Raw genomic sequence first — 14,286 nt, 5'->3', positions numbered from 1 at the left:
TCTAGGAGAATCCACAAACCCTGGGTACCTTTAGAATCCCCATGATGTTTGAAGAAAAGGACGCAAATTTGGCGTGGATACCTAATGTGGTCAAAAAGTTACAGGGGCCTAAGCGCGCACTACCCCAAATAGCCCAAAAAAGGCTTAGCACAGGAGGGGAAAAGGCCTAACAGCGAAGGGGTTAATAGTGATTGGTCTGTAAAAACACAAACTCAGAATTAAAAACATAATACCATGGTTGGGGGTTCTCTTTAATAATCAGAATTGATTTCTACCCAAATGAACCCTTTTTTGCAACATTAGGATAATCGAAGACTGGGGAACAAACATAACGCTCTAATTTATACCTTGGAGTTTGCATACAGCTCTTACATGACAGTTAATAGCTCACTGTGCTATGTTAGGATTTTAACTTATTAACTGCAAGTAACAATAGGGTCTCTCTGACAAAAGCAGTAACCCACTGACCTATTCACATTATGTGCACTTTGTGATCTGCATGGCACATGTTCTTAGCAGCATGCACATTACACCTCTGCCATTCCTTTTCATGAATCAAACCTTCCACTAGACAAAACACCATCTCTCTCTGCTAAGAACATTAATCACTGGAGTTATCAAGACATTTTTATTGTTGCCCAAAAATGTTGGAGGCCAGGAAGGAGGCAGCAATTGCTTTTGAAACAATATTATACTTACAAACACGAAGCCCCCACCTGAAGTTAGCGCCCGGTGCGGTCGCACTGCCCTAGAGCCACCCTGCTCAAGGGTACTGTGACCGCAGTGACAGAGCCACTGCCACTCTATGGTGTGCTGCTTCATAGGTCTGTCCCAAAGACTGGAGGTGAACTTCATGGATAGTGGTGGACAGGTCTTCAAGGTTAATCCACACTTGCCACCGCTAGGGTCCACCTGCTGGTGCTAAGACACCAGGGCTTTTAAGATCTTGTGGCGCCTTCTAAGGTGTAGCACAGGAATGTGCTCCCTTAGGAGAGTGGTCTGGGAGCCTGGTCATTAAGGCTGAACCTGGTTCACCAGTTCCACTTCAGCAGCTCTGACCATAGCGCCAAATCCTCTCCCCCACTGAACACCATACTGCCCCACTTAGAGAAACTTGCACTGCACTGACCTGCTATAAACACCTGGATGTGACTCAATTCTAATTACACACTAGACAAGAGCAATATGCTGCCTAAAAAAAATTAACAACAGCCTAGAAAAAGCAAACACTCATAGGGAATGCAAGATTAAGTAAAGCATGTGAAATGTAAGCAGGAACAACATGGTTACCTTTTTCCTTTTACACTCATTATTCTGAAATTAGTGAGTGCTTTTGCATGAAAAGGTAAGGCCATGACTACAGGGCCCGGAAGGGACCCGTTTCAGTGCCCATTGCTTATATCCTTTCAAAACATAGGCAGTATGGTTTAAAAAGACCACGGAGCATATTATCAAGGACTGCGTTAAAATTATCGGCAGGAAACTGCCACTAAAAGCGGCGATAATGGGCTTGATAATATGCCGCAGAGAATTCCAATAGAAGCCCATGTTCTGGTGTGAACATGGGCTTCTATTGGAATTCTCTGCGGCATATTATCAAGCCCATTATCGCCGCTTTAACGCCGTCCTTGATAATATGCCCCCAAGGGGCATATCAGCAACAGCTGGCGATAATTATCGCTAAGCGCGCTTAGCACGAGTATAATTATTGCCGGCTATCGCTGGATTTTGTTGCGGAGATAGCGTGCTATCAGCAACGCTTATCTCCAAAGCGATAAATATCCAAGCGATAGCTGCAAAATGTGCGATTATCGCTTGGAAATCCAGCGATAATCGCACAGCGATAGGTGATTCCTTGTTCATAGAGGAGGGTGTGCTTATGCCCACAATCCACCTACCATAGGTTTATATGGCTTAGTAAGAATAATAGCAGGCGTAAAGTAACCTGCGAACCAGCGTGGTTAGCGCTACTTTTCTCGTCGCTAGGAAGGTTAGCGACGAGATTGTTGATAGGACATAGGTCAGTTAGCGCCCTTTCCCACGTTATTATACTCGGGTATGCCCACTTTGCATATCATTGGCGTTACTATGATAGTCAGGGCTTTAAGTGGGCCGGGTCTGTCCGGGTCTGAGCACCGGCAGTTTTTTTTGGGGCCCTCGAAACGGGTCTCTATCGGGCTCTATTTTCGTGGCTACTAAAGGTAGTCCGTTCTTTATTTTTATTTTTTTCGGACCCGTTTTGAGGGCCCAAAAAAAAACTGCCGGTGCTCAGACTCTGCCCACTGTTGCTGCACTGTTAGGTAACCTGACCCCGTCTCCCTTCGCCATCCTCCACTTTGCTGAACTTGTTGGGAACCTATCAGCTCAGTGGTCACGGCCTGACGTCCACGGCACGACGGCATGACGTCATGCCAGGTGAGCTTTGTTGGAGGAAGGGAAATCCTTTAAGAGAGCCATTTTCTCTCGGGATTTCCCTTCTCTTCTCTTTTTCCGGCGGGAGAGCAACGTCGTGGTGGTGCCAGCGCGGGACAAATCCAGGACCAGGAGCAACGTCGTGGTGGTGCCAGCGCGGGACAAATCCAGGAGCAACGTCGAGGTGGTGGCAGCGCGGGACAAATCCAGGAGCAACGTCGAGGTGGTGCCAGCGTGGGATGCTGAAAAACTGAAGAGGCAGAGGACCCCAGGCAGCCTGCTCCAGCACGAAACCCCGACCTTCAGCATTTTCACCTGTGGAGCCCCATCCTTTCTCGGTAAGTGCAGTTTATGGCAGGTTGTGCACTATATAAATGCTAATTATAGCCCTCTGACAGTCTGTCCAAGTATTTGTTGACTCCAAGCCCTCTTCATCACCCAGAGATGGTATCCGTTGAGAGTGCTTTATGCATGCAGTCACGTGTTACTTCATCTTGCATTCCCTAAGAGGAATTGTCATCGTCGTCGTCGCCCCCCCCCTCCCCCAACCAGGAAGTAGTTTTTGTTTCGTGCAACACACAACTGTTGTGTACTGCATACTTTGAACTGAGTGATCTGTGGGCGTCGGAGTTTAAATTAGGGATCGGTGTTTATGATGTGGCAAGGTTGAGATGGTTGAAGCCGAGGCAGAATGCAGTGTGAGATTCTCAGTGTGTCAGTAGGTCATAGAGGCGTGCAGACTGCATGCACATCCAATCCGTGGCCTCTTTGTAGGCCACACGGAGTGACAGTCTCATATATGCCTATGGGAATAGTTGGATGATGTGAGATATGCAGATGGAGGATTTAAGGGGAGAGGTGTTGGCCTAACGGCTAGGGCGCTCGACCTCGGACCTGGGGAACTGGGTTCGAGTCTCGGTAACGTCGCTAAAACATCCTGTTACGGTTTTTACTGCTCAGGCTTTCCTCACATGTTAAGTTGGGGAAAATGGTTTAATTTAAAAGGGAAACATGGATTTAAAATTGCATAGTAGTAAAATGTTTATACTTGGCTGCCCTTGATAACCCCGGCTTTCCACCATGTTTTTTAAAGTGTTTGGTATTTTTATGGGTTATACTTAATAAATATACCTTTTTGCCTATTTTATTATCCTTTGCTGGATGCGACTTCATGATTTTCTTAAGCACACAGTGCTAGTTATTTTGATTTAGACCACGCCCCTACTCGGATAGGCCACGCCCCTTCAAGACATTAACCACGCCCCTTTTAGAGCACCCCCAGTTTTTTTTCCCCGCTTAAAGCACTGATGATAGTCATTAAGGAAACCGGCAAAGAGGCATAGGAACACGCGTTAGCGTGTCCTTGCTGATGGTGCGATAAAATTATCGCCGCTTTTCGCCCGAAAACGGACGCTAAAGCGGCGATAATTTTATCGCTTCGCCTTGATGATCTGCCCCCAAATTCGTAAACACACAGTCGCTGTACACATTTTGTTTTCCAATTCACCCATCAAGCAGGTATTTCAGTACCTCCAGGCAAGGTGCACTTTCCCACACAGGGAAAACAATGTTGTTCAAAGAGAGAGGAGAGAACAAAAGTATCACTTCACTGGCAAACACTGTAAAGTGGCGCTAATGTGTTTAGGTGTAAATAATCAATCTGACCACCTTGCAACCACTCTGTCTTGCTTTAATTACTTATTTATTTTTCACATTTGGAATGTTTTATTTCTCTCCATCCCGAGGCTGCACTTGTGTCAGAAAAAGACAACATTTCTAACAAAAATGTTTTTCTTTTTTGATCCATTTCACAGGGGAGCAAAAAAACAAAAGGAGGAAAGAGAGGGTAATAACGGCCGCACTGCGCCCATTCCAGGAACCATACCATACTTGTGCATCTGCATTACTAAAAACACAGCCAACAATAGTCGTATGTGGTGGTAATTGTTGGCCGCAGTTTATTACTTATTACATAGTCACACTTGTACAACTCCCCCGGACATCCCCTTGGAGGCCGGGGTCATAAATCATTGTCACACATTATTGCCAATGCGGTATCGCGCATTGTCAGCTGGACATCATAAATCATGGGCCATAAATCATTATCCATCATAAATCATTCTGTCGGCCCTTCCTTTGTTGCCATAAATCACTCTGCCTGATCACCATAAATCAGCAGCCATAAATCATGGGTCATAAATCATTCTGTCACCTGCCATCACAATTTTGTGGTCATAAATCATTCTGCGTGAGCATCATAAATCATCAGCCATAAATCATGGGTCATACATCATTGGTATGTCATAAATCATTCTGTCACAATCTGTCCTCCTTCCGCTGTCATAAATCATTCTGCATGAGCCTCATAAATCATCAGCCATAAATCATCGGCTGGCCATAAATCACTGGTTTGTCTTGTTTGCTCATTTGCAACTCCTAGGGTCGTAAATCACCCTGACAGCTCGTAGATTGTTCTTTGTTGTTAACCACGCCCCTTTGCGTGTGGGGGGTAGCCTTTTCCCCGGAGTTAGGCCCCAACTCGCTACCTTGTTAGTCTCTTTTGTGCCCCACCTTCTGGCGGGGGCTGGGCTGCGAGCGCCGTCTCCGTTTGCTACCCCGATTTTGTTAGGCGCACTCACCCTGCCGTGCGGCATCCCAAAGTGAGTGGCCCTCCTTCTACACACCGCCCCGTCGGTGTGCTGCCATACAGACCAAAACACTCGTTGTTTCCGCCACGCCGCCAGGGAGGCTCACGTCTTCCTGCGGCTCCCCCCACATCTGGTCAGCTCCGACGGTAATCTTCCCACAAGCGCAATGATGCGCCCTGCTCCATCTTCGCCCTTACTGCCTTGGCACACCTGTGTCCTTCTTCGGTGTCGTACAGTACTGTCTCCTCCCGGTATACATGAAATCAAAATTGAGAGACAGTCAGATGCCTCTTGTGGAGGCGTAATAAAGTATACCTTCATCACACAACATCCTCTATTGTGCCCCTGTCCGACAGTGTTTAACTATCGCTCTGCTTTTCGTTTTTTTTTTTTTTTTTTTTAAACTCTGACATCCCACACTCTGCCGCACGGCAGTACGGTTGCGCTGATTGCTTGTTCTGGGCCCGCCCAAACTCCGAATGTACAGTGGCGGCGCTGCATATGTTCCGAACATATGCTTCGAAATCTGACCTCGCCCTGCCCTCGTGATCCGCATATTATACGGTCTTTGCTGCAGGTATGCTAACACAAGCCCTGTGTCACTGCAGACCAGCCTGCCGGAAAACGCTCATTTTACAGGCGCCTAGCGGCTGGGGCGCGCGGTGCTGGAAGGCACCCACACCTGCTTACTTCTACTCCTGGAACGACCCAAAAGTCTAGAAGCGCTTTCGCTGCGCGCAGGAGCTCTTACGAAGGGACACATTTATTTATTTTCCTTAAATTTTTTTTTTTTTTTTTAATAAATATAACCTTGCCAGCCATTAGCGTATTATGCACCCTGGTCCCCGAACCAGAATTCGGTGTGTTTAAGATATATATATAAATGTATTAGAGGGCCCCCATAGACCAGTTCATTCTTTCGCGAGGGCAATCGTTTGGAGTCCTCCCTCGCCCCCACAGGCTGCTCCACACTGCGGCGACAGCCAGAATGGTCTTTTTTTTTTTTATTACAAAATGATGAAAAATTTTGAATGGAGAATGCGGGCAACGCTCCCGCTACCTCTCACATGCTAAGCGACCGCTCTATCATTTGAGCTATCACCCCTGCTGTTTATTACATTTCGCCTATACTGGTCGCGACAGCGCTCTTAAGGGGCCTTTAGCAATCCCCATAGTCCTCTGTAGTGGGATTGGGTCCTTACATATACTGGTCACGCCAAGGCTCTGTCTGGCAATGGCTCTCTGAGTTTTCATGGACTCAATACCCCTGGAAGAGGTTCCTGGGAACACTTCATTTTGGTTGTAAATATATATATATATATAGCTTTTTCCCACATAATATTCGTGTTTTCACGACAGCTGTCGAAACTCGACACCCAGAATGGCGTTTCTTTTTTTTTTTGTAATTGATGGCGTTTATTATATACGTTGATATACGCCCACATGATGCGCGGGTTGCTCTTTGGTGTAAGTACCTGGTGAGCAACGTGGCTCACTTCCGGGTCTGGCGTTAACAGAGCCGGTCGACCCAAAGTATCTACTTTTTTTTTTTTTTTTTTTTGCAGACATTTGCACTGTATTTCAGCACGAACTCGACCCGAAGGTATTGTAGCGCCTTAGGGGAGAGATTAAGTAATTTGCCTAGAATCACAGGATGCTGAGCCGGCGCAGAGGCTCGAACCCGGTTCCCCAGCTCCAAAGTCGGAAGCTCTAGCTGTAAGGCTGCGTGGCCTCGTAGCCTCTTGTCGGGTTCTGGGAATTTTTTTTTTTTTTTTTTTTTTTTTTTTTGGGCTCGACTCGAAGGTAATGGAGCACTTTACAGGAGCAACAGTTAGGTTTCGCAAGGACACATTCCTGTCTCTCGTAGGCGCGGGGGATTAATTCATTCGCCCAGGATCACAGGATGTAGCGTCGACCCCGAGGCTCGAACTTTGGTTTCCAAGCTCAGGAATCGACAGCGTAGCCGAGGCACCGTCTCTTCTCCCCAGCACGGTTAGATGCTTTAACCGGCTTGCCTCTGACACCTTTTTCTTTCTTTTTTTTTTTTTTTAAATATAGCGTGAAATCGACCCAAAGGTATTGGAGCGCTTTACCTAGCACCGCATTGACACCACACAATCAGGCACGAGGGGATTCGACGTTGCAGTGTCCACAGTTAAGAAGTCCCTGTCTGTAGGAGTTCGCACCTTCAAACTCGTCGTCCGCCTCAACCCATTAGCCCATGACACCCCTAAAGTATCCGAGCATTAGTCCCATCGTCCATTCTTTGCCGATAATGTGTGTTTACAGAGTGCTTCTGCCGATTCGAAGCTCTGTACCCCGTTTTTCGAATTTTTTTTTTTTTTTGTTTGGTTTTTTTTTTTTTTTTTTACTCTCTTCAACAATACTCAGGTTACTGTCCTTGCCAGACTATAACGCGGCTGCCAGCAGCACCAAACCTAACCTCAATGCGTTAAGAACGCCCGCCCTCATCCATGACAACTTTTTTTTTTTTTTTTTTTTTTATCATCAGGAGCCTAAGCGTGAAAGCCACAGCTTGCATCTGTACCCGCGACTCCTGCGCCCTCCGCACTTATGGCGCGAAATTTAGCATTGGGGGGGGACAGCTTTCAGATCGGAGCGCTCGGAATGATGCCGGTGCACTAAAGTGCTTATCCTAACTTTTTCCCTTCTTCCATCTATTTGTTTAATTATTTGTCTGTTTATTCAGGTAGTGGCGCGCTTTAACATGCTCGCCGGTTACTGTGCGCATTCAGGCACGAAGGGGGGTTGGGTGAGTTCAATCGTCGGATGGTATTGGCGCCATTTATATGCGTGCCGGTTAGCGCATTAAATCACAGGCTGTGGGCGCGACCCCGAGTGTCGAACTCTGGTTTCCCGCACCAAGGTCGGCAGTCGAGGCGACGGACAGCATCCGCTCCCCCGCTGCATAAGCCCTTTTCCCGCCACTGCATAGGAGGGGCTCAGAACAACAAAGGCGCTGCGTTAATTTAGGAGCGGTAAGAGATGACTGAATGCCCCATCAATAGTTCATGAAACCTGCCCCCAGCCTTTTGATGTACTATACATAAGCAGCAGTTAGCTCACTGCATATAAATGTTTCCAACATCCCCTACTTAAGATCGAACCCATGTTCCTAGGCGATATAACTCTCACGTTTTCCTCATTGTGCTATCTTGCTTGTACCGCAATTTAAGCCATGAAAGACATTACTACACGTTTTCCCAATTTTTCTTAGTCAGGAGGGGATTAAGTGATCAGCTCTGAACTGTAGTCAACCGCTCTAGCCACTACGCCGCATCTCCTCTTAAGTTACGTTGCAACAGTGCCCTTTCCCTTTTTTTTTTTTTTTTTTGGTATCCTCCGCTGGAAGGTCTACTGTTCTGGCCTTCTTCTGCCTGAAACCTCGCCCCCGCAGTGGCTCTTTAATACAAAAACCATTGCCATTGCACTATGTAAACCCACGCGTCCGCTAACTTTGCAAAGTAGCCGAACCGAGGCCAGGTATGCTGCCGGGCCGCCACGCTTACGACAATGGCCCGGACAAGGTCTCTTTTCTAAGTTGCAAGGGGTCTCAGCCCTCGCAGCAAAGGAGCGTTTGTAACGGGGTAAATTGAGGTAGGGCACATATCTTGCACATCATCTCTGTAACCCAGCCGGTGCTTGAACAATTCACCAAACATTCCGTTCTCTCGCACGCTATGACAGTCAGGGAGGTACTATTATGCTAACTCGCGGGGTGATCGGCCTGCAACGCCGCCACTCCCCCACCTTTAGTCCTTACCCTGACACTGCTTATCGGCAGCAAAAGCGTCTTCGACTGCTGCCCGGGGAGCTGGGGTCATGCCCGCATCTTCCTGCCTCGCGCCTCAGTCCACTCTGCCCCGATCCTGCAGGCCCCAGCGGCGGCTGGAGCCCGTGCCGCCGTCCGTCTCCCGGTGACTGGTTCTTCTTGCCGGCCGGGGTCCATCTTCGCTGCTCCCGAGGTCGCGACGGAAACAAGACGGATCCGAAAACCGTTGGCAGCGCTCCCCCAGCTCCCATGATATGCAAGTGGGCTGCTGCAGGGGGGAGCGACGCCTTATATCTCCTCTTCCTCTTCTCCCCATTGTTATTGGAAGGGGGAGGGGGCGAGGGCCTGAGGGCGTTTCGCCCTGCGGCGCTTCCCGCCGACGAGAACCGGTTTGTTCCTTGCCGGGCTCTGGCGGCCATTATGGCGCCGGCCCTTGAGCCCCCTTCGGGGGCGGCCTCTGCTATACCCGTTTCTTGAAGTCTCGGTTTTCAATAACTGAGGAGCGAGATAGAAAGAGAGGGAAGACTCGGAGAGCTGAGGCCGTCACCGTGGCGTGCGTGCACAGATTATTTTATGGGGACTAGGGGAGTCCGTGCGCGCAGGAGCACCTTTTTATTTGCGAAAACTGAAGAGGCTTGCTTGCAGGCGCAGCCATCTGAGGGGGCCCCTGGAGCGTGCCCCCCCCACCCCCCCCCGCACCGCGGGGGCCTGTGTTACGCCCCTGGGTTATCCATAGGAGCCGCCCGAACCCTTGATGAACTGTGCAAACTCTTCTGAGAGCAGCCTGGGGGCCCTCCCTTTCGGAGACGACACGCTTCACTTCTCACCGCACTTCCCACTTCTTTTAATATTGAAACTGCCCTTGTACCCGGGTTCATTGCCGGGCAGCGCCTCCCTTGCGTAAACACTTCCTGCTCCAGCCCCTAGCAGGAGGAAATTCCCAGGGCTTGCGGGCCTGGGTTTACAATATAAGCAGGAGGGGCGAGTGGCGGGACTCAGATTCAAGCTAGTTGCGCACACAACACACGCACGCAGGCTCACTGCAGAGGAGACAAGAATAGAGCAGACCCGGACAGGCCGTCGGTAAAGCACCTTTCTCTCAGGAAAAGGTGGACACACAGACCCTCTTCCGAAAAACGAGCGCGTGAGTGAGAGCGCCCTTCGGAACCAGCAGACTCCAACCCCTTGGTTTTCAGTCAGCAGCAGAAGTCCACACAGTAAGTATTGTGCACGACTTTAGATATGTGTGTTTTTCCAATAGTACCGGCAAATGAGGGATTCATATTCTGTGGCGTCTGGGAAGGTAGAGTAGACATGAACGTTGATGGCCCCCTCCCAGACCGTCTTTTTAAACCCCCGCTCCCTGCATTTAGAGAGGGCAGAGGGGGTAACAAACATCTGGATTTACTGAGACCTCAGTATTTCTTAAGTGCTCACCTTGGACCACTTGTGTTGTTTTTTTAGGGGATGAGCTTCGAGCGTTCTGAAGGGTGCGACCTTGGATGTATGAGGTTTCACGCGCTCCTAATGTGCACCACTGTACCTCTTTTTAAGAGAGGGGCAGTGAGCATGTTTGAGGACGCCACATTTCTCGAGTCCTTCACTTTTAACAAACTGCAAAAAGCGACCCTGTGTTCGGAATGTATAAAGTGTGATAAATAGCTCATATTATGGGTTTTTACCAGGGAAATTAGGAGTCATGCACATTTTAGTGTTTTGCGTCTCAAAAATCTACATATACCAAACCATTTCACCAGGGAAAACATGCTGATATGTATCGACCCAAAACTCAGAAATCCATATTCTTATTCATGCAGAGAGGCTTATAATTCTATCTCGATCTCCATTGGTATGTGCAAGGGTTACTCACATTTTGAAGCCGCCCAACACACCCTACTGTATGGGCTATTGCCTCTCTTAGCAAGCGTCTCCTTTATTTTCAATATAACCTGGCACGGGGCGGGGGTGTTGGGTCTTGGAGTTTAAACCTCCAATACCTGTGCTCTTTTTGGCCATGCCTGGGAGTGTGCGGAGATACATCCCCTTTGATGTGACCGCCAGGCAGTCACCTAGACCGGTCCTTAAGGGTCCACGGCGGCTATTATGGCGCCCGCCCTCTTTGCCCTCTTCAGGGGCGGCCTCCGCAATTTTGCTTGTATACATCTGCCTAAAAATTAGTCCACTTGCAAAAAGAACAATTGATGGACAGAATGCAGAACAATGTCATACATTCACTCCAGTACAGAGATCTGGGCCTAAATCTATCGGTTTTTTTCTCACCATGCCATTCCAGTTTGGACCCAGCCATATGCAAATCAGTCTTGACCCTGCGCCCCAATGGGAACAGTCCAGCCCGAACTGTCAGGCCAGGTCCTCCCTGGACTGGAAACAAGCATCCTAAGACCGCTTTCGGGCTTTCAGCCCTCATCAGCCAGGGTAGCTTGACTCCAGTGGCATGGAGAGCACGGGACCCACGTCTGGGCATACCCGTCCCACTCTGGGTGACCAATGCAAAAAGAACTATTGATGGACAGAAGGCAGAACAATGTCATACATTCACCCCAGTACAGAGATCTGGGCCTAAATCCATTGTTTTTTTGCTTACCATGCCATTCCAGTTTGGACCCAGTCATATGCAAATCAGTCTTGACCCTGCACCCCAATGGGAACAGTCCAGCCCGAATTGCTAGGCCATGTCCTCCCTGGACTGGAAACAAGCATCCTAGGACCGGTTTCGGGCTTTCAGCCCTCAGCAGCCAGGATAGGTTGACTCCAGTGGCTTTGGAGAGCAGGGGACCCACTTCTGGGCATACCCGTCCCACTCGGGGTGACAAATGCGAAAAGAACAATTGATGGACAGAATACAGAACAATGTCATACATTCACCCCAGTACAGAAATCTGGGCCTAAATCCATCGTTTTTTTGCTCACCATGCCATTCCAGTTTGGACCCAGCCATATGCAAATCAGTCTTGACCCTGCGCCCCAATGGGAACAGTCCAACCCCAACTGCCAGGCCAGGTCCTCCCTGGACTGGAAACAAACATCCTTGGTCCCAGTCATATGCTGCCCAGACGTGGGTCCCTTGCTCACTTTGCCACTGGATTCAAGCTAGCCTGGCTGAAGAAGGGTGATATACCCTGAAACCGGTCCCAGGATGCTTGTTTCCTGTCCAGGGAGGACCTGGCCTGGCAGTTCTGTCTGGACTGTTCCCATGAGGCACAGGGTCAAGACTGATTTGCATATGGCCGGGTCCAAACTGGGGTGGCGTAGTGGGCAAACGAACAATGGATTTAACCCAGATCTTTTGGGAGAATGGTTGCATTGTCAGCATTCTGTCCATCATTTGTTTGCTAAAAATTAGTCCACTTCAGTCCAAGCGTTTTCAATTCTTTATTAATTTCATATGTTGTATTTTTTTGTCGTTGTTATTAATATTGTTCTAAATTTAGGCACATCAAAGTTGGACATAATTTTTTACTTTTTCATTACTTTTAAACTGTTAATGCTTATTACATGTTTATAATAATAATGAAATGAATGCTTGCCAACTATAAATCTACTGAATTTTCTAATGCTAGTTATTATATTTAACCCTGTGGGAGTGGAGCAGTTACCAGTCCTGCAAGAAGGCTGTATTTTAAATAATGATAATGTTATTGTCCTGCAGGACAAAGCAGCCCATTGCAGTACAGTGGTGCTTTTTGTTTTTAAGCCCAGCAGCAGGCGCTGCTTCCATTTTCAAAAGCTTTTTGGGGACAGCAGTCTTTTCACCATGTCCACGGTGCTATACCTGTAGAAGGACTGCGGTTTACCATATCTAGTGCAGCAGATGCAAGCCTTTATCATGTTATGAAGGTATCGAGGGGGTGTATGCATGTTAAAAGGACTTCTGGTGACATTATTTGTTTGGTCAGTGGATCAACATATCTTTACGGTTTCATGTTGTTTACCTGCAGGAACCGCCAAAATGTCGCTGGTGCCGGAGATGGACGCAGAGCTGATGGAGAGCTACAGGTACTAACGTGTCCTTACCTTCTGGTGCCTGACTATGTAATGCACATGTACCCGGTCACCTTCCCCTGTCGGTACAGACCTCTATAGCGAGGAGGTTGCAGACCATTGGAACTTCCATGGGCAGGTACTAGAGCAGGAACATGCCATGGCATAGGACATTTTGAAAATATATTCGAATGTTGAAAATAAACTCATAAACCTAATAACTGTGCATTTAAAAGTATGTCAAGCAGCCTGGGGCCATACAGCACCAGCTGCAGAGATCTGTTTGTAACCAGCAGAGCTCAGGCCCCCATGCCAGTAAGATAACTCAGAGGGTTTATTCAAACCCCATAAAATAGGTGATTCGGTCAATGTACATGCAGCAGAGTTCTGCCCTGGGGGTCTCGAGATCTGATCCCAGTAGCACGTCCAGTTCCTTCAATGGAGCACCGTCTATCACCTCCAGGTTACCGCTCAAATCTTGTTAGGACCCTTGTTTGTAAATCCTTCCACGGCTGCTAAAATTGCCACTATTGATATGGGTTATAATGGCATATATTCATGCTCCAATAGAAAATTATATGCAAAAATCACACAAAGTACTAATATTTCTCATTCTGATATATTTACAGTGAATCGTATGACACCTTCTATGAAGCAGACGGTATCTGTGACATGATGGTAAGTGTTTCGGCAGTGTCTTAAAATGTTGTGGGCTTATTGCTTACTTTAATTATTAATCTAGGATTACAAACTGATTATTTTACTGCAAGGGTGCTGGATTTTACACGCATCACCCTCGCCACCCACCAGGTTGCCTTTTGGCACCGCAACACTCTTGAGTACCTCGAAACACTCCTCTGAGTACCTGACGGGCTTTACGAATCCCTTAGTTCATTTATTCGTTCATTCATGCCCTCTAGACAAAAGCCTTCTTTATTTCACACTTTCAAAATCTGCTATCACAGCCTAAAGTCAGTATGCAAGAGGGTGAAGGAAGAGGAATGAAGGCTTTAACATGCGTGATCATAAGTCCCTTGACTCCACTCGATTGGGAGAGTGCACTCCATATCGGGAGTGTGCACTCTAGATCGGGAGAGTGAACTCACTCCTGGTTTGAGAGATGCTTTCCTGGCCTTATTTGGAGGCGTGGAGGACTTGCTTATTGTGGGGGCACGATTCCCAATCAGCCATATTTGAGTGAGGCACAGTTTTCTTATTTTCTGGCATCCTTCCTTTCCGCTGGGGCATTTTGCGAATATGTAATTTTTAGTGAGGCAAAATGGTTGTTGCAAGATTATTTCCCAGTAATAGGGCTTCCCCTGTTGTCAAGTGAAGCAGCACCCTGTGCTGAAGCCATTCTAGTACTCCTATCCGGAAGTTTCACCACTGTATGACGTCATGGGCCATACAGAACCATGGGCTCTGTTACTA

The 14,286-nt window shown here is 48.0% G+C and overlaps 1 protein-coding gene across 1 annotated transcript in view; it reads left to right on the top strand.

The window, feature by feature from the left end:
* LOC146784298 (interleukin-1 beta-like) overlaps window positions 1-14,286 on the top strand; it is a 35,818-nt gene that overhangs the window by 16,780 nt on the left and 4,752 nt on the right. The window contains exons 2-3 of the mRNA XM_085635606.1: window positions 12,813-12,870; window positions 13,485-13,533. Coding sequence (XP_085491732.1) covers window positions 12,824-12,870; window positions 13,485-13,533 — 96 coding nt within the window. The 5' untranslated portion in view covers window positions 12,813-12,823. The remainder of the gene's footprint in view (window positions 1-12,812; window positions 12,871-13,484; window positions 13,534-14,286) is intronic.

Source organism: Triturus cristatus, chromosome 11 (assembly GCF_964204655.1).
Source record: "Triturus cristatus chromosome 11, aTriCri1.1, whole genome shotgun sequence".
NCBI classification, from domain to species: Eukaryota; Metazoa; Chordata; class Amphibia; order Caudata; family Salamandridae; genus Triturus; species Triturus cristatus.
Note: the sequence above shows the minus strand (reverse complement) of the source record. Positions and strands in the feature narration are given on the sequence as shown.